Below are 21,502 nucleotides of genomic sequence, written 5' to 3'. Positions count from 1 at the left end.
TCAGCAAGGGCATTGAAGATGAAACGTGGCTGGGTCTTTCAGCATGACAATGATCCCAAACACACCGCTTGGGGCAACGAAGGAGTGGCTTCATAAGAAGCATTTCAAGGTCCTGGAGTGGCCTAGCCAGTCTCCAGATCTCAACCCCATAGAAAATCTTTGGAGGGAGTTGAAAGTCCATGTTGCCCAGCAACAGCCCCAAAACACCACTGCTGTAGAGGAGATCTGCATGGAGGAATGGGCCAAAATACCAGCAACAGTGTGTGAAAACCTTGTGAAGACTTACAGAAAACGTTTGACCTATTCATTTTTGGAGGTTTGTATGAATATACCCGTTTCCATCCCGCACTGTAGGTGGCAGCATGCACAATACATTCTGCGAACTCAATATACCATGGAATAAGAAAATCACACGAAGAAGAGATAAGCGGATGTGAACAGTGACCAATAACAATTTCCACTTTGGCGTATTGTAATTTGTATTGTTGTTATTTAGACGTTTATGAACACACTGGAACTCGACATATCACTACTTTAACTGCACAGCATCACTTAATCTAGTCCCCAAATTTGTGTTGGAGAAAGGACTTGGTGGATAGATTTGATCTAGGTAAGGCTAGCCTAGATGCTAATGTTTGCTAACAATGGCTAACTGCATGGTTTTTCACACTCAAATAGCCTCCGTCATGGAGGTGCTGGCGAATGCAGCCGTGGCAGACATCTGTAAACTCGTAGACGACGACTATGCAGTGTTTCGTTTGGAAATAACTCAAAGCCAGAAAGAAAACCGGGCATTGCGTAGGAAACTACAGCTACTGGAACTGAAGGTGTCACGGGAGCGCGCAGAGAGGACAATACGAGAGCGCGTCCTCGCCAGTCGTCCCAGAAGTGTCAACATTCTTGACCGATACAGAGGAATGGCAAGAGGTACATTTAGCTTCGTTCCCCACTGCACATGTGTTCAGATTCTAGCTATGTGTACATGACCAATAAATGTGATTTGATGTGTTACCCAGAATTGGGTCTTGATCAGTTTTTGGATAGTATGCAATAATTCCTCTGATTACTTAACTATCTTGCGCAAAGAGCAAATGTCATATTCTAACCAGATAATTTATTACTGTATTTCCTATTATTTAGTCCTTGAAAACAATGTGATGCATGGAACATAATACATTAATCAATAAATAGCATAACTCATTGATATACTAAGTGTTACCTTATATCATTGCCAATTCTACACAGTATCAAAACTGTCAATAGTGTACAATATAGCGTTGACCATTGACTTTAGCTAACCTAACCATCTCTTTTCCCCCAATCACTCTCTCAGGTGAAGGACATCTCACTGGAGGCTACAGGAGCTTTGTGAAGCCAGCAGGACACAAAACATGGAGAGATGACCAACCAATCACTGTTGATGAGGGGAGTGGAACCTCAACCCAGCACATTATCATGATAGAGGTTAGTGTAATGGTATTCCATAAAAATGACAGTACATCAAATGTGGCCATTTTATTTCAGAAAGGCTCCCCTCAGCTATTCACTTGCTTACATGTACACCCTCATTTATCTGCCATAGGGGAGCTTGTGAGACTTCCCTATGGTATTGTTATGCAATTCTACACATGTACCGGAAATAACCTCTGCTCTTCTTGTCTCAGTCTGAAGATGCAGAGGCTGCAGGTCCTGGGGTCAAGCAGGAGATGACCAAAGGAGAGCACCCACGACACAGCAGAGACAACCAGACTGGAGCGCCCCCTGTAGCCACAGAGGATCTCAACACTGCCACCACTCCCCACGCCAGGACCCAACACAGCATCACGGAGGTCAGTGGAATGCCGAACACCGTCCTCAAGTCAGAGACCGACACAGACTTTAACTGTAACACAGGCTCTTACACACAGGATCTGACCACAGATCAGCCCCAGTGGACACTGGGCTGTCCTCTTGTCCCTGGCTCATAGTATTTACTTTGACCCGTTAGAGACAGGTAATGATCTGTGTTTTTCTTACACTACAGAGATGGACCCTGGCAACATGCCCTTGGCTTTAGAGACACAGACTGATCTGTCTAGAGTGGACTGGAACCGGTATAGTAGTAGTGTGTACTTTGAAGGGTATCTAGATAAGAAAAGGGAGGGTCTGGTCGTAGATGAAGTGACAGGGAACGTTTTTGGGCGACCTTCCTCCCACACGGAATGCAGATAGTCACAGAGGAGATGGACACTCATAGGGGAAGAGTTCTTAGATTACGGGGAAAGCTTAGAGACAAATCTTGCGACCCACTCCCCTTTACATGCGCTTAGGGATCGCGATCCAGTGTCCATGTCAATGGGGCCACATTCACACAGCTGCATTCTTTTCGATCGGTTATTGAACTCAAACCACAGGGCTAGAGACCACTCGCAGGGAGGGGGAGCAACATCAGGCAATAGTCAAGAGAAATGGTTCCTCTGCATGTTCTGTTACAAAGGCTTCAGCTGCCCCCAGAAGGTGGCGATCCACCAGAGGTTCCACACAGGGGAGAAATACTTCAGCGGTACCCATTGTCAGATGTGCTTCCCCGAAAGTGGCAACCTGAAGATGCACCTGAAGGTCCACACAGGGAGAAATCATTCGGTTGCCACCTCTGCCTGGTCAGTTTCACCCATTCGTCCAGCCTGAAGCGGCACCAGAGGGTTCACACAGGGAAGATATCATACAGCTGAGAAGAGGTTCTCCCCCCCAGCACCTTCTCAAGATACACCTGGAGAGGGGCCATTCACCTGTATGCACTGCGGGAAGAGGAGCTACCTCAGGATACACTAGCAGAAAAAACATTCCACTCAATAACATAGAAAGTAACCGTTACACTCGATAGCATTCAATATTTATATCAAATCCTTCATTAAAGTAAAAAAATGAATTCATTATTGTCAATAGAAAAGATCCACAGAAGCATTTGGAATAACGAGAGTAACAGATTTCAGTGTTGAATATTCCTGGGTAGAATGTTGAATCCAGACATTGTGTGATACTCTGAGTGTACAAAACATTAAGAACACCTGACTAATATTGATCACACCCCCCTTTGCCCTCAGAACAGCCTCAATTCATCGGCATGGACTCTACAAGGGTCAAGTGTTCCACAGGGATGCTGGCCCATGTTAACGCCAATGCTTCCCACAGTTGTGTCAAGTTTGCTGGATGGGTGTTGGAACATTCTTGATACTAGAGGTCGACCGATTATGATTTTTCAACGCCGATGCCGATTATTGGAGGACCAAAAAAAGCCGATACCGATTAATCGGTCATTTTTCTCTTTTATTTTTTCCCCTCTTCTTTTTATTTGTAATAATGACAATTACAACAATACTGAATGAACACTTATTTTAACTTAATATAATACATCAATAAAATCAATTTAGCCTCAAATAAATAATGAAACATGTTCAATTTGGTTTAAATAATGCAAAATCAATGTGTTGGAGAAGAAAGTTAAAGTGCAATATGTGCCATGTAAGAAAGCTAACGTTTAAGTTCCTTGCTCAGAACATGAGAACATATGAAAGCTGGTGGTTCCTTTTAACATGAGTCTTCAATATTCCCAGTTAAGAAGTTTTAGGTTGTAGTTATTATAGGACTATTTCTCTGGATGTTCTTATAGGCACTTTAGTATTGCCAGTGTAACAGTATAGCTTCCATCACTCTCCTCACCGCTACCTGGGCTCGAACCAGGAATACATCGACAACAGCCACCCTCGAAGCATCGTTACCCATCGCTCCACAAAAGCCCAACTACTCCAAGTCTCAGAGCGAGTGACGTTTGAAACGCTATTAGCACGCACGCCACTAACTAGCTAGCCATTTCACATTGGTTACACCAACCTAATCTCTGGAGATGATAGGCTTGAAGTCATAAACAGCGCAATGCTTGAAGCATTGCGAAGAGCTGCTGGCAAAGCGCACGAAAGTGCTGTTTGAATTAATGCTTACAAGCCCGCTGTTGCTTACCATCGCTCAGTCAGACTGCTCTATCAAATCATAGACTTAATTATAACATAATAACACTCAGAAATACGAGCCTTAGGTCATTAATATGGTAGAATCCGGAAACTATCATTTCGAAAACAAAACGTTTATTATTTTAGTGAAATACAGAACCGTTCCATATTTTATCTAACAGATGGCAACCCTAAGTCTAAATATTGCTGTTACATTGTACAACCTTTAATGTTATGTCATAGTTACGTAAAATTCTGGCAAATTAGTTCGCAATGAGCCAGGCGGCCCAAACTGTTGCATATACCCTGACTCTGCATGCAATGAACGCAAGAGAAGTGACACAATTTCACCTGGTTAATATTGCCTGCTAACCTGGATTTCTTTTAGCTAAATATGCAGGTTTAAAAATATATACAGTGGGGCAAAAAAGTATTTAGTCAGCCACCAATTGTGCAAGTTCTCCCACTTAAAAAGATGAGAGGCCTGTAATTTTCATCATAGGTACACTTCAACTATGACAGACAAAATGAGAAAAAAAAATCCAGAGTTGGTTTCTTCAAACCAAGCTGCTTACCTATTGCAGATTCAGTCTTCCCAGCCTGGTGCAGGTCTACAATTTTGTTTCTGGTGTCCTTTGATAGCTCTTTGGTCTTGGCCATAGTGGAGTTTGGAGTGTGACTGTTTGAGGTTGTGGACAGGTGTCTTTTATACTGATAACAAGTTCACAGGTGCCATTAATACAGGTAACGAGTGGAGGACAGAGGAGCCTCTTAAAGAAGACGTTACAGGTCTGTGAGAGCCAGAAATCTTGCTTGTTTGTAGGTGACCAAATACTTATTTTCCACCATAATTTGCAAATAAAATCATAAATCCTACAATGTGATTTTCTGGATTTTTTCCCCCTCATTTTGTCTGTCATAGTTGAAGTGTACCAATGATGAAAATTACAGGCCTCATCTTTTTAAGTGGGAGAACATGCACAATTGGTGGCTGACTAAATACTTTTCCCCCCACTGTACTTCTGTGTATTGATTTTAATAAAGGAATTCGTAACAGACAGGCTCCTCCTGAGGCAGGTGGTTAGAGCGTTGGACTAGTTAACCTTAAGGTTACAAGATTGAATCCCTGAGCTGACAAGGTAAAAATCTGTTCTGCCCCTGAACAAGGCAGTTAAACCACCGTTCCTGGGCCTTCATTGAAAATAAGAATGTGTTCTTAACTGACTTGCCTAGTTAAATAAAGTTGTAAAAAAATATATATTATAAAATAAAAATCGATGTCCAAAAATACAGATTTCCGATTGTTATGAAAACTTGAAATCGTCCCTAATTAATCGGCCATTCCGATTAATCGGTCGACCTCTACTTGATACTTGCGAGAAACTATTGATCGTGGAAAAACCCAGCAGTGTTGCAGTTCTTGACACACTCAAAAAGGTGCACCATGTACCTTCTACCATGCCCCGTTCAAAGGCACTTAAACTATTTTTGTCTGGCCCATTCAACCTCTGAATGGCACACGTACAAAATCCTTCTTTAACCTCTTCCTTTTAAACTACACAGTGGATTTAACAAGTGATCTCTCAATAAGATCTTAGCTTTCACCTGGTCAGTCTGTCATGGAAAGAGCAGGTGTTCCTTTTTTTTTTTTAAGTCTTACATATTGTGTTTATACTGTGTATATGATGTTCACAAATGCCTATTTCATTACTTCCATTCAAGTTCATGCAGATTTTTTGTTGAGACGTGTATGTGGTTTTCATTTGGTGTATTTAAAAACATTATTTTAAATCTAAGACTTTCATTGAGACCCTCTTTAGAATACATCACCTGATCTCACCCTATTCTGAGTACACAGACAACGCTTTATAACAATTAGACTTAATAAATATACCTACGCTCTAACAAACACCTACTGTAAAATATTTTAGTAAGGTTTGACTGACTTTTGAGTTATCAAAGCTGACTCATATTTACCCACAACATCATATTTATGTCCACCATGATGGGCTTAACAACAATGATGTAATTCTGTAATTACAGTATAGGTAAACACTTCATGTTGAAAGTGTGTTTATTATCTGTGTGTATGTACTTGAGGGAGTGTATGTCTGTAATCTGTATCACCTGTCTCTTCCAGGAGGAGGAGGGTCCAGAGGTGCTGCTGGTGAAGGAGGAGGGGTGTGAGGAGGGTCTGGGGAACCCTGAGGGGACCATGGTCATGGAGGACAACCAGACTACACCTCCTCCTGAACCCACAGAGGAACCAGCTGTGCAGTACAGGACCACACACAGTCTCACTGAGGTGAGCCCACTGTGAACTACTGTCTGTATGGTATTAGGTCAGGGTCCACAAAGCCTCTCAGAGTAGGAGTGCTGATCTAGGATCAGTTTGCATTTTAGATCCTATTGAATAAGACTATTTAGACAGGTGGGATCCTGATCCTCGATCAGCACTCCTACTCTGATTCTCTTTGTGGATACGGGCCCAGGTCTTGATTAATTTGGTCTTAAGTGTGGGACCATGCCTTTTGAATTATCAAACCATTTAAGAGTTAATTTGATTATTTAACAAACACGTTTGTATAGTTCTCATAGCAATCCCTCATTGCCCAATCAGCAGATGCCCCATAGCAGGTTGCTTATATCAGATTTCTTGATCCAACATCCTCTCACTCTGTGTCTCTTACAGTCAGTAGACATGGAGGATGGGAAGCCTGATCTGCTGCTAGTCAAAGAGGAGACGATAGAAGACGAACCAGAGAGCATTGACCTGCTGAGTGGACTAAAGATGGGGGAGCAAGGTAAGAGAAATACATATAGCCTACATACAGTAATAGGTCTTCAATGGGAATAGTGATGCGCCTGATTTTATTTTTGTATGAAACAATATGAGTACTTCATTTATAAATCAACATCAATACAATTTGTATGAAATACAAATAAACAATATGATGCAACATAAGTCATAAGCTAGGTTTCCATCCAATTGGTGAAAGATTTTAATTAGAATATGATCAAATCTGCATTTTCCCACCAGTGTGTTTCCAACAAACTGACTTGAGGGTAAAAAGCAGTGCGTAATGACGTAGTGCACATAAAGGGTACTTATTCCACTTTCAAAAATTAAATGTTTCTCCATCACATTTTGAACTCTACTGATAGTAAACTGTTGCGTTATACGCGAATATGCCCACTCTGGTCTTGAGGAGTGCGTTCTAGGCAACTGCTCGCAGATACAGTGCTGGTAAACCAGCCTACATGATGAGATTATTATGGATAAGAGCGGGATTTTTATTTGTCAAATGGCAGCCAAGCATCGATCATGTCACCAGAATAAGTAGCTTCAAGCTGAACACTGTGCACTTTCACCACCCTGTGAAGTCCATCGTAACTTATTTGTATCTGTAATAAACTGGATGCTTTCCCAAGTGGTAGTGGGAGGACCACAAAACATCATGTGACTCCATGTTTATATCAATATTTTCGTATAATTCATTTTACAGACAAAAAAGATCCCACCATGTCTAGCATATTTACTTTTGTCAACTCTTGGAATGTTTAACAACAAAATTGCTGTTTCCATCAGGCCGTTTTTTTATCGTAAATGTACGTTACTCGTATAAGCGGTTGGATGGAAACCTGGCTATAGACCTCACCAGGCCATGTCTATGATTTTTTTTCTGTTGTGTCATGTTTAAGTCTGGATTGTAACATTTGCCTATAGGTGTTTGGTTGGAAGCTAACAGAGGCGACTGGGCTGCCATCTTAGATTCCCAGACCCAGACGGGTGCAGCCATGGGCCCAGGGGATGACATCACTGAGCAGGGCAGAACCAGAGGTGACATAGTGGAAGTCAGTGGATGGGACAGCGTCCTCAACTCTGGGCTGGGGAACAACACTGTTAAGCACAACCAGAAACAGACAGTTGAACACAAAACAACAACCGAGCAAAGTCTCCATGACAACAGACTTGCTGAGACCAGGGCGAGCCATAGATTTGGTCTGCGGGGACTGGAAGGTGTCCCTATGCGGCGGGAGAGAACAGACACAGACTCAGCTAGCGATGATCCATCCTGCTCCTATAGTCGTGATTCAGAGAGACTGATGGTGCCTCAGGTTAACCCCCTAACGGGTGCTTCCTTCAGCATGCCTTCTATAGGATCTATCGACTGGAACATGGACCCTGCGACAACACAGACACTCCCTGGCCTTCATCCTCCTCACACTCTCCTAATGTTAAACCAGACCTCAGACAATGCCAGTGCCTCAACACTAAATGGCTACACAAGCCCATTGACAAATGACTGTAGTAGTAGCACTATCAGTAGATCCGGTGGCAAAAATAAGTGCTTCCCGTGTTCGTTCTGTGGGAAAGCCTTCAATTTCCCTAAACAGGTGGAGATCCACCAGAGGATGCACACGGGGGAGAAACCGTTCGGCTGCCACCTGTGTGAGAAAAGGTTCTCCCACCAGCACCACCTGAAGAGGCACTTGAAGGTCCACACAGGAGAGAGGCCATTCGCCTGTACACACTGCGGGAAGAGGTTCTCAGAGAGGAGCAATCTCAGGATACACCAACAGAAAATGCACACAGCGCATGTGTAGAGTGTCGTGACATGTAATGTAGTACTAGCTAGTTTGTTTGTAGTTAATTCTGTTGGTTTTGGATGTATTTATTTATTTTACTAGGCAAGTCAGGAACAAATGTAGTAGGGAACTGAGGAAAGAAAGAGTATGATGAGACAGAGTAGATGATATGCTGATGGTGTCTATAAAAATGCTTCACTGATGAAATGTGACTATGACCATTTAGTTTGATACTGGTGTTTTTATAGTGCCTTAATTCATGTTTACTTGACATAAAGATCTGTGTAATGTTGTTCTTTTTCCTAAGTATTCTAAAAATATATTTTATCAGAGGGTCCCAGATTTACAGGAAAGGTTAAGTGTTACCATAGTGAGAAGTTATTGTTTTGTACAATAAAAGTGCTGCACTTCATGTTATGTGAGTGTATGACCATTTTGTTGAAATAAACATGTGCTGATTGACTTGGTTATTTTTGTATCATTGCAGGGACTGAATTTCCCTTCTCAGTCGAACCAAAACATACTTAATTCTTGAATCAACATATGGAATAGTTTTTATAATATACTCCAATCACTCCATATGGTTAGGTACTTGAATCACAGTGTTAGAAATGGGCTTGACTATGATTAACATTGTATGATGTCATGTTTTTGTGTACAGCAATGAGTTTCTTATATAAACATTTATGCTCTTTTGTACAATTTGTGTTTTACAGTCTGCAGTCCATGAGGACCTGCTGATATCCAGTGTTGCTGGTGGAAGAGACTGGAGCTGTGAAGCGGCTCATCACAAACCCTGGCAACGGATCACGACACTGGATCAGGAGCCATTGCTCTTCCTTCCCGAGTCAGAACCAGGACCCAACCGCAAGGGACAGCGACTCCACCACCACACAGAACACAACCAGTGGACAGGTGGACTGAACAATCTCGGTCCTGGTGGTCATCCGAGAGATGTAGACTCCAGTCAGGGATCAACTCTGCAGCCTAAAAACATTGTTTTTATGGGCAGAGGCAACTCATTCCATTCTGAGGCTCAAGTATACAAGAAAGTACATTTCCCACCATTACTCCAGAACCTGTATAAAAACACATTAGCAACACCTGATCTGGTGCTGGGATTATGTACATCCCTAAGACGGTGAAAGTAATCAGTTAGATATCTGGGCGCAGAACCATATATACTTCTGTAAACCAAACCTAGTCTCATCTGGGACACCCTAGCCTCAACAGGCAGCCAGTTTAGTTCCAGAAAGCAGCTCCTGCCTATGTGAGTACATGGACTCACCTTCAATACTACCCTGATCAGCTTATACTGGGCTATCTGGAGCTTCCCCTTCGTAAGCTTAGATAAGCCCCCAAACCAGGAAGTACTAGCGTAGTCAAAATGGCATTGAATGAGGGCAGTGGCTAGCACTTACATGGAGTCCTTATCAAGCAGCTTGGACTTTCTAGCCAGAAACTTAGTCCTGGCATTTACCTTCCCTAGCACTTTATTGGCCACCCTCTCACCTCCCAAACTTGCATCTAGAATGCATCCCAGGTAGCTAACAGAGGTTTTAGTAGTCACCCCCTAACTCCACTCTGATTTCAGAAAACCTACTCAATTTAGGTCTGGATCCAAAAATAATTGCCTCAGTTTTCCCTGAGTGCAGAGAGAGCTTATTATCTCCAAGCCATTTGCTATTGTTAGTAAGCTCTGTGCTAAGTATGCTCTCCAACATAGTTTTACTTTTGTGAGACTCCAGAAGTGTAGTCATTCGCATAAAGGAAAATAATCTTTCATAACGTTAATATACACTAAAAACAGTAGAGGCCCAAGCACGCTCCCCTGTGGAATGCCACAACTCATTCGTTTTGCCTGAGACAGTGAACCATTAACCTCTACCTGATAAATAGGACTTTACCCAGCCTAGCGGGATGCTGCATTACCCCAGTGCCTCCATTTCGAGATTACTGTGTCAAAATACTTTTTTTAGGTCAAGCAGTACCATTCCACAGAGATTTCCTTCAATCTCTTTCCTGATGAAGTCAGTCAAGTAAAGTAGACATGAATCGGTGGAGTATGTTTTTCTAAAACCTGACTGAAAATCAGACATTAGACTATGTTGACATATTCATAAATTTGCTCATGTACAACTCTCTCCAGGATCTTTGATGTTACACTGGGGATAGATAGGCCTATAAATCCCAGGTTCAGACTTTATCCCCTTCTTATACAGAGGTATACCTTTAGCTTGTTTCATATCCCTGGGAAAGATGCCTTGTTCAAGAGAGAGATTAACGATATGCCTAATACAAGGACCAATTTGCTCAACAGAATCTCTAAGAAACCTTGCAGGAATATTATCCAGGCCTGTGGCTTTGGAGCATTTAAGCTCTGCTAGCATACTGACTATTTTGGCTGTTGCTACCTTTGCAAAAGAAAGAGTTTGGCTGAACCCCTAACTCTGCATAATAATTCTTGACTTGGTTGTTTCCATGCTCGCCAGCTTGCCAGTCAGGATGGGCGTTCAACACAAGAGGTGCCTAGCCTATAACACAGCACACAATCCCAACAACACCCAAGCAATGGCAAGAGTTCAAGGAGGGAGCTCAAAGACTAACCACCTGAGGGTGGTGGCTCCTGCTTCTACCTCCTCTGGTGTCATTGGGTCACAACGTGGGAGGCTGAGGATTAGGACAGACACAGACAAGCCGTACACCTGCTGCACGTGTTGAAGCGGTTCGTTAGGGCAAAATATTTGAAAGAACACAAGTGCAAACTATGAGCTTCACCTTCTTGACTAACCTTATCAGACATAGGAGTGTCCACAATGGGAGCGAACTAGGAGCAGTGTGGCTTGAGATGTGCACAGGGGCTATCTGGGAACCATTCTGTAGCTGACATACTTAATCCTATACAACTGTTTTTCCAGGTTTCCTTTTTTTCAGGTTCTCTCTCGAAATCACATTTTTTTAAATAGAAAAATAACATTTGATAAGTCCACCTGAGGTATGGGAAAAATAGAAGATATTTAGATTAGTTTGGGTGTAGTTACCCTTTAATGCAAATGTGCACCAGCAAGAGACTATCTTTTGGTTGTGATGTTTCTGTAGCGCTCATGTGATTGCATAGTTTGCTACACAAATGGCCACTGGATTGATGCAAATAATCAAACCAGGTCGTCATAGGCTACATTGTAGTTAACATTTAAATTCGTTTTTTGGGAAAGGCTTTCCATCTCTATCGGAAGAAGGTTATCATTAGCATCCTCGCTAACCGCTACACAAAGTGTAGACACAGGCACACACACACGGGCATTCATGTTTCAGGAAGTTGTAGGAAAATACGAATCACATGTATTCTTTATGTCTTATGATTCATATTTTAAATATCGTTGAATTACATTTTAATGTATGGATTATGTGATTCCGTCCGATTTTATAGGGCTCTACATATCATGTGAAGTGTCTTGGTAAGAGGATAATTAACACATTAATCACTTAACTTTTTATTTGAAACATCCTTGTCTGAATACCTGTTTTTAGAGACAGTAAACCTAGGCAAGAACAAGGACAGTTTAATATTTTACCTTAAGGAGGATTAAATAAAGTAATTATATTTTCTACTCTATTCTTGCTGACACACTGTTCTAAAGAAGTCTGGGTTGAGCTTGGAAGATCATGAATAGAATAGTTGACGTAAAACGTAATAAGCAGTACCGTAATTCAACAAACAGCGCGCATTCCTATTCAATTTCACCACAGCGTTTTAGCTATGACGCCTACCAATAAGATGCCTTCTCTTTAGTGCGAAGTTAAGCTAACGTAACCAGGCTTAGTGAACGGATGTGCAGTAACCAAGAACAAATTCCACGTTAGCGTTTTTGTTATTTAGACGTTTATTGACACCGTGGACCTCAAAATATGACAGTAGCAGCACACACTTGCCTCAGGTAGTCTTTAATTCGCGTTGGAGACGGAACTTGGTTGATAGATGTTATCTAGCTAGCTAGCTGCTAACAACAATGGCGGACTGTATGGTTTTTCACACTCAAATAGCCTCCGTCATGGAGATGCTAGCAAATGCAGCCGTGGCAGAGATCTGTAAACTCGTAGACGACGACTATGCAGTGTTCCGATTGGAAATAACTCAAAGCCAGAAAGAAAACAGGGGATTGCGGAGGAAACTACAGCTCCTGGAACTGAAGGTGGCACGGGAGCGCGCAGAAAGGACAATTAGAGAGCGCGTCCTCGCCAGTCGTCCCAATAGTGTCAAGATCCTCGACCGATACAGAGGAATTGCAAGAGGTACATTTAGCATTCGGCTGAGGGGAGTGTCGCCTCTGCACATGTGTTACCCAGAATTTGGTATTGGTCAGTTTTTGGATAGTTTTGTAAAGAAACAGGCAGGGAGTGCAGCTCTAACCCTTAACCTTCAGGTCCATTGCCCCCCGGAAATCGATACATGCTCAAGTGGCAGTGGCAGAGTAGATATCCGCTACTTTAAACCAGGGTCCGCCACACAACTCCCCTGTCTTGCTAGTTATTGTTTATGACCCTCTCACGATAAATTACTTTTAGTTACATTTTAACATAGACTGCACAAATTGACTGTCTGGACTCGGCCATACCTTTTTTTTACCCCCTTTTCCTCCTTTTCCTGGTATCCAATTGGTAGTAGTTACAGTCTTGTCTCATCGCTGCAACTCCTGTACGGACTTGGGAGAGGCAAAGGTCGAGAGCCATGCATCCTCTGAAACACAACCAAGCCACACTGCTTCTTGACACAATGCACATCCAACCCGGAAGCCAGCTGCACCAATGTCTCAGAGGAAACACCGTACACACCAACCTGCATACCACTGCTGGCTTGCTTCTGAAGCTAAGCAGGGTTGGTCCTGGTCAGTCCCTGGATGTGAGACCAGATGCTGCTGGAAGTGGTGTTGGAGGGCCAGTAGGAGGCACTCTTTCCTCTGGTCTAAAAATATCCCAATGCCCCAGGGCAGTGATTGGGGACACTGCCCTGTGTAGGGTGCTGTCTTTCAGATGGGACGTTAAACGGGTGTCCTGACTCTCTGAGGTCATTAAAGATCCCATGGCATTTATCGTAAGAGTAGGGGTGTTAACCCTGGTGTACTGGCTAAATTCCCAATCTGGCCTTCAAACCATCACGGTCACCTAATAATCCCCAGTTTACAATTGGCTCATTCATCCCCCTCCTCTCCCCTGTAACTATTCCCCAGGTCGTTGCTGCAAATGAGAACGTGTTCTCATTCAACTTAACTGGTAAAATAATGGATAAATAAAATAAAAACACCTGACAACCTGGTCAGCGTGCACTGCGCCCAGCCCGCCACAGGAGTCGCTAGTGTGCAATGAGACAAGGATTTCCCTGCTGGCCAAACCCTCCCTAACCAGGAAGTCGCTGGGCCAATTCTGCGCTACCCCATGGGCAACCCGGTCGCGGCCAGCTGCGACAGAGCCTGGGCTTGAACCCAGAAGCTCTGGTGGCACAGCTAGAATCTCTGGTGACACAGCTAGCACTGCGATGCAGTGCCTTCGACCACTGCTCCACCTGGGAGGCACACACACACACCTTTAATCTCCATGTCTCTTTCTGCCACCCCCACTGCTCTGTGTGGTTTAATCCACCCTGTCATGGAATGTATGCGTGAAGGGCATGGGTCTTGTTGCTGTGCATTGATGACATGACACCTGGGTCCTGCTTGTTATAATATGGGATGTCTTCCTTACTCTGAACTGTCAGTGTCTGTGGGGTGGGCAAGTGGGGGGATGTGATATGTACAGTACCAGTCCAAAGTTTGGACACACCTACTCATTCCAGGGTTTTTCTTTATTTTTCCTATTTTCTAATTTTTTGAATAATAGTGAAGACATTAAAACAATAGTAGTAACCAAAAAAGTGTTAAACAAATCAAAATATATTTTAGATTCTTCAAAGTAGCCACCGTTTCAAAGCTTTGCACACTCTTGGCATTCTCTCAACCAGCTTCACCTGGAATGCTTTTCTAACAGTCTTGAAGGAGTTCCCACATATGCTGAGCACTTGTTGGCTACTTTTCCTTCACTCTGCAGTCCAACTCATCCAAAACCATCTCAATTGGGTTGAGGTCAGGTGATTGTGGAGGCCAGGTCATCTGATGCAGCACTCCATCACTCCTTCTTTGTCAAATAGCCCTTACACAGGCTGGAGGTGTGTTGGGTCATTGTCCTGGTGAAAAACAAATGATAGTCCCACTGAGTGTAAACTAGATGGGATGGCATATCGCTGCAGAATACTGTGGTAGCCATGCTGGTTAAGTGTGCCTTGAATTCTAAATAAATCATGGACAGTGGCACCAGCACACCACCTCGTCCATGCTTCACGGTGGGAACCACACATGCGGAGATATCCGCTCACCTACTCTGCATCACAAAGACATGTCGTTTGGACCTGAAAATCTCAAATTTGGACTCATCAGACCAAAGGACAGATTTCCACTGGTCTAATGTCCATTGCTTGTGTTTCTTGGTCCAAGCAAGTCTCTTCTTATTATTGGTATCCTTTAGAAGTGGTTTCTTTGCAGCAATTCGACCATGAAGGCCTGATTCACAAAGTCTCTTCTGAACCGCTGATGTTGAGATGTGTCTGTTACTTGAACTCTGTGAAGCATTTATTTGGGCTGCAATTTCTGAGGCTGGTAACCCTAATTAACTTATCCTCAGCAGCAGAGGCGGTCCTCATGAGAGCCAGTTTCATCATAGCATTTGATGGTTTTTGCAACTGCACTTGAAGAAACTTTAAAAGTTCTTGAAATATTCCAGATTGACTGACCTTCATGTCTTGGTGGACTTCATGCCTTGGTGGACCAAGTAATGGTGGACTGTTGTTTCCTTTACCAAGTAGGGCTATATTCTGTATACCACTCCTACCTTGACACAACACAACTGATTGGCTCAAATGCATTAAGAAGAAAATACATTTCACAAATGACCTTTTAAGTAGGCACACCTGTTAATTGAAATGCATTCCAGGTGACTACCTCATGAAGCTGGGTGAGAGAATGCCAAGAGTGTGCGAAGCTGTCATCAAGGAAAAGGGTGGCTACTTTGAAGAATCTCAAATAAACAAATCAAAATATATTTTATAACACTTTTTTTGGTTACTACATGATTCCATGTATTATTTCATAGTTTTGATGTCTTCACTATTATTCTACAATGTAGAAAATAGTAAAAATAAAGAAAAACCCTTGAATGAGTAGGTGTGTCCAAACTTTTGACTGGGACTGTAGGCAAGAGGAGTAGTGGTGCACATGCTCGTACACGCACTGTTGTGGATGCGATGTCCGACTCGTATCTCTTCTGACACCAGTGTAATGAAACAGGCAGGGAGTGCGGCGCGAACCATCAACCTTCTGGCCTGTAGCCCTGCGGAAATCGACTGTGCCCCAAAAGCATGCTCAAGTGATAGTCTATCCATGCTTATAAATCCAGGGTAGCTACAGTATGCAACAATACTTCCCCTGATTTCTGAGCTATCTTGCACAATTTATTTTACCTTTACTTTACCAGGCAGGTCAGTTAAGAACAACTTCTTGCACAAAGAAACAATATCATATTCTATCCAAATTCTTGATTTACTGAATTTCCTATTTTCATACTCAATTAAAACAATGTGATGCATGGAATGGAACAACAAATAGTATATCAAGAAGTTATGAGAAGTGTTAGCTTACATCCTTGCCAATTGTAGACATTGTACAATATAACTTAACCATCCCCTTTCCCTCAATCACTCTCTTAGGTGAAGGACATCTCGCTGGAGGCCACAGGAGCTTTGTGAAGCCAGCAGGACACAATACATGGAGAGATGACCAACCCACAGCTATAGGTGAAGGAAATGGAACCTCAACCCAGGACGTTATTGTGATAGAGGTTTGTGTCACAGTAAAACATTAAAAGTGACAGTACATCAGATGTGGCCCATTTCATTTCAGAAAGTCTCCCTTCAGCTTTTAATTGGCTTTCATTTACATCCTTATTTATCTGACATAGGGGAGCTTGTGAGACTTCCCTACGGCATTGTTATCCAATTCAACTCATGTACTGATAATAACCTCCTCTCTTCTTGTTTTAGTCTGCAGAGGCTGCAGGTCCTGGGGTCAAGCTGGAGAGGTCTGAAGGAGAGGAGGACCCACAGCACAGCAGAGACATCCAGCCTGGAGCAGTGGCTGGAGTGGCGCACCCTGTAGTCACGGAAGACCTCGCCACCGCTGCAGCGCCCCAGACCAGGACCGGACGCAGCATCACGGAGGTCAGTGGAACGCTGAACGCCGTCCTCAAGTTGGAGACTTTAACTGTAACACAAAGGCTCTTACACACAGGATCTGACAACAGGTCAGACCCAGAGAGACTGGGGCAGGAAATGCTGGGCTGTCCTCCTCCTCACGACTCAGAGTATTTACTTTATGGTAACCCGAGTTTGAGGATGGTTCATTCCTATCGGGACTTAGACGACACGTTAGAGACCGGCAATGATTCGTCTTCTTCTTACACTCCAGAGGGTTTAGAGAGACAAGCTGATCTATCTAGAGGGGCCTGGAACCGGTACAGTAGTAGTGTATACTCTGAAGGTTGCCTCGATAAGCAAGGGGAGGTTATAGATGAGGTAACTGTGAAAGTGGAGGGCGATGCTCCTCTGACATGGAATGTAGACGAGACTCACTTAGTAGAAGGACACTCGCAAGGAAGATATTTCTTAGATTACAGGGAAAGCTTAGAGACAAATCCAAATGTCATGACCCACTCCCCTTTACAGGCGGTCCGGAATCGCAACCCAGTGTCCACGTCGATGGGGCCTTCCGATTCACACAGCAGTGTCCTTTTCGATCAGGTATTGGACTCAAACGACAGGGCTAGAGCCCAGGCTCAGGAAGGGGGAGACACATCAGGCAATACTAAAGAGAAACGGTTCCTCTGCATGTTCTCTAATAAAGGCTTCAGCTGCCCCCAGAAGGGGGTGATCAACAAGAGTGTTCACACAGGTGTGAAATCTTTCAGCTGTACCCAGTGTCATATGCGCTTTGCACAGTCCGGCAACCTGAAGAGGCACCAGAGGGTCCACACAGGGGAGAAACCATTCAGCTGTACCCAGTGTCAAATGCGCTTTGCTCAGGCTGGCCACCTGAAGAGGCACCAGAGGGTCCACACAGGGGAGAAACCCTACAGCTGCCCCCAGTGTGAGAAGAGGTTCTCCCACCAACACCATCTGAAGATGCACCTCAATGTCCACACGGGAGAGAGGCCATTCAGAGAGGAGATACCTCAGGATACACCAGCAGAAAAACCATTCCACTCTAACATAGAAAGTAATCATTCCACTCGATAGGTTCTGATGTTTAGATCAAACCCTGCATTAAAGAGAAATATACATGTTCATTGTCAGCATAAAAATATGCACAGATGCATTTGGAATAACGAGAGTAACAGATTTCAGTGTTTAATATTCCTGCGTAGAATATTGCTTCCAGGCATTGTGTGATTTATAAGGCAAATAGAATCCTAAAAAGTCTTACATATTGTGTTTTACTCTGTAGGCAATATGATGTTCACAAATGCCTATTTCATTACTTCAATTTAACTACTTTCCCAAGACATTTTTAATGAGAAAATTAATGCAGTTTATCACATTATCATGCCGATTGAGACGTGTCTGTGTTTATCATATGGTGTATTTAAAACTTGTTTGTTTAAATAATAAACACAAAATGGGACTTTTAATTCTAAGACTTTCATTGAGACTCTCTTTAGTATATATTACATCTGATCTTACACTATTCTCTGTACACCGACAGCGATTTATAACCAATATACTCTTAAGGCCAACTAAATATAGTAGATGCCTACTGGAGAACTTATTTGTATTGCTTTTAATCTTTTTAATGAATTTATCTTATTAACACTTTGTTCTAGCTAGCTATTTGTGTAGGTAGCTATCAAGTAAACGCAATACCTACACATACCCACACACTAACAAACACCTGCTGTACACATCAAAATAGTTTAGGTTTGTCTGATGATGGCTTTTGCCATAAGTCATAGCTGACTTGTTTTTACCCGCAACATCATATTTATGTCCACCATGATGGTTTTAACAACAACTAAGTAATTCTCTAACTATCTAAAATATGATGGGGTCATTGCTGTGAGCCGGCAGCCTTCTGTGAGCCGGATGGCACCGCAATCGTTTCTCCTTCTTCCTCCAAGACACTCCGAATCAGAATCACTTTTATTTGCCAAATATAAACTCAGCAAAAAAAGAAATGTCCCTTTTTCAGGACCCTGTCTTTCAAAGATAATTTGTAAAAATACAAATAACTTCACAGATCTTCATTGGAAAGAGTTTAAACAGTTTCCCATGCATGTTCAATGAACCATAAACAATGAATGAACATGCACCTGTGGAACGGTCATTAAGGCACTAACAGCTTACAGACGGTAGTCAATTAAGTTTCATCATGACATTTTACTATCTCTTCATTTTATTTTGGTGATTAAATGTATTTTTCCTGTTATTGTTAACTGTAGGCTTTCTGAGTAAGTCTCTTAAGAGTTTTCCAAACCTGGATTGTGCAACATTTGCCCATTTTTCTTTAAAAAATTCTTCAATAATCATGTTAAACACTATTATGTAACTCCTGAACTAATTTAGGCTTGCCATAACGAAGGAGTTGAATAATTATTGACAAAAGACATTTCAGCTTTTCATTTTGAATTAATTTGTGAAAATTGTTTAAAAAAAAACATATTTCCAGTTTGATATTATGGGGTATTGTGTGTCAGTGACAAATACATATACATATTTAATACATTTTAAATTCAGGCTGTAACACAATTTATATATATTTTTTAAGTTAAGTGGTGTGAATACTTTCTGAAGGCACTTTATCGACACAGAATTTACTCAACCCACATACAGTATGTACATACCAGGCAAAGAAAACTACAGAGTACACTATAAACAGTCTAAACTACAGACTACACTATATGCCGCGACACCTTAGTGGGGCTTGACGGCAGAACTGGCATCCTGGAACTACCCCATCGATCCACCACTCATCTCTGCCCTGCCTCCTTACTGCCTCCTTGGCGCTGACACCGCTCATTCCACTTCAGGCAGATCCAACAGGATGTTCACTTCTGCCTGCTTGCTTACGTCAGCCACTAGCTTCTTCCTTGCCACTCCTTCAATGCTTAGTAGCCTCAGGGCTCTCCAGAGTGATTGGCCCGCGAAGCCCCTGCAGCCGAGCTAAATGAGGACCACCTGCTTGGTGCCTCTAGACGAGAGAACGATAACCATTGGTCAGACCTGCTTTGCAGTAGGAGAGCACATACTCGAGATAGGCTTGTTATCCACATATTGTGCAGCTGGGCTCCACATGTGGAGATTTCTGGCAAGCCAGAAACTTAATCTGCTGTCCTTTCATGTTCTAGAAGTGTTGCCAGGTGAATGCCCTGTCTCGCATACTCTCTCGACGTGTCCAGCTGCCCTATTTTTTCATAGCTACAGCTCTGACATGCCTGCTTTCTTCCTCAGCCATTGTGATCTCCCTCTGCACCATGCCTCAGCACTCTGCTTTCTTCCAGCTTGACCTGGTTCTGCATACCAGACCCAGTCTGCCTTGGTTTACCGACCCAACAATGTCAGTCTGTTGTTGCCGTTGCTCCGCCTGTATGAGCGCTCTGCTGGCTGACCACTTGTGACCTGATCTGACCTCAATCTCTCACCTCCGTTCTGACCACTCAAATAAAATAAAATGTATTTGTCACATGCTTTGTAAACAACAGGTGTGGACTAATAGTGAAATGTTTACATACGGGCCCTTGCCAACAATGCAGAGAGAAAAAAAATTGAGAAGTAATATAAAAATAAAATGCATAATAATTAAAGTAATAATAGATTCACAATGAGTAACGATAACTTGGCTATATAAAAGAGTCGATGTGCAGGGGTACAAGGTAATTAAGGTAGATATGTACATAACTAGGAATAAAGTGACAGACAGTGTATGTGATGAGTCAAAAAAGTTAGTGTAAAAAGGGTCAATGCAGATAGTTAAATGGTTAAACAAATAGCTACCCGGACTAACTATGAAGCAGTCTTATTGCTTGGGGGTAGAAGCTGTTCAGGGTCCTGTTGTTTCCAGACTTGGTGCATTGGTACCGCTTGCTGTGCAGTAGCAGAGAGAACAGTCTACGACTTGGGTGGCTGGAAGACTTTAAAAAAATGTATGGCCTTCCTCTGACACAGCCTGTTATTGAGGTCCTGGTTGGCAGGGAGCTCGGCCCCAGTGATGTACTGGGCCGTACGCAATACCTTCTGTAGCTCCTTGCGATCAGATGCCATGCAGTTGCCGTACCAAGCTGTGATGCAGCCAGTCAAGATACTCTCCATGGTGCAGCTGTAGAACCTTATGAGGATCTGAGGACCCATGCCAAACCTTTGCAGCCTCCTGAGGGGAAGAGGCGGTGTCGTGCCTTCTTCATGACTGTGTTGGTGTGTTTTGACCATGATAGATCCTTAGTGATGTGGACACAGAGGAACTTGCAGGTCTTGACCCGCTCCACTACAGCCCCGTCGATGTGAATGGGGGCGTGCTCGGCCCTCCGTTTCCTGTAGTCTACGATCAGCTCCTTTGTCTTGCCGACGTTGAGGAAGAGGTTGTTTTCCTGGCACCAGACTGGCAGGTCTCTGAATTCCTTTTATGCTGTCTGATCATCATCGGTGATCAGGCCTACCACGTCATGTCATCGGTAACTTAATGATGGTGTTTGGAGTCGTGGTTGGCCACGCAGTCGTGTTTTTTTAATGAATTTTTTTATTTCACCTTTATTTAACCAGGTAGGCCAGTTGAGAACAAGTTCTCATTGACTTACAA

At 43.0% G+C, this 21,502-nt stretch overlaps 2 protein-coding genes across 3 annotated transcripts in view; both read left to right on the top strand.

Annotated features, from left to right (window-relative positions):
• Nucleotides 1–408: 408 nt before the first annotated feature.
• Nucleotides 409–9,038, top strand: LOC109894038 (zinc finger and BTB domain-containing protein 18-like). Its single transcript, XM_020487255.2, has 6 exons — nucleotides 409–927; nucleotides 1,334–1,464; nucleotides 1,665–1,829; nucleotides 6,127–6,291; nucleotides 6,679–6,790; nucleotides 7,714–9,038. Exons 1-6 carry the CDS (start codon nucleotides 645–647, stop codon nucleotides 8,592–8,594), a joined length of 1,737 nt encoding a protein of 578 aa, XP_020342844.1. The 5' UTR covers nucleotides 409–644; the 3' UTR covers nucleotides 8,595–9,038.
• Nucleotides 9,039–9,315: 277 nt separating this feature from the next.
• Nucleotides 9,316–21,502, top strand: part of LOC109894047 (uncharacterized) — a 34,838-nt gene continuing 22,651 nt past the window's right edge. For both annotated transcript variants that reach the window (XM_031828127.1, XM_031828128.1), the window contains exons 1-3: nucleotides 9,316–12,869; nucleotides 16,369–16,499; nucleotides 16,702–16,878. In XM_031828127.1, the coding sequence (XP_031683987.1) occupies nucleotides 12,587–12,869; nucleotides 16,369–16,499; nucleotides 16,702–16,878 (591 nt within the window). In that variant the 5' untranslated portion in view covers nucleotides 9,316–12,586. The remainder of the gene's footprint in view (nucleotides 12,870–16,368; nucleotides 16,500–16,701; nucleotides 16,879–21,502) is intronic.

Source organism: Oncorhynchus kisutch, linkage group LG7, assembly GCF_002021735.2.
Source record: "Oncorhynchus kisutch isolate 150728-3 linkage group LG7, Okis_V2, whole genome shotgun sequence".
NCBI lineage: Eukaryota > Metazoa > Chordata > Actinopteri > Salmoniformes > Salmonidae > Oncorhynchus > Oncorhynchus kisutch.
Note: the sequence above shows the minus strand (reverse complement) of the source record. Positions and strands in the feature narration are given on the sequence as shown.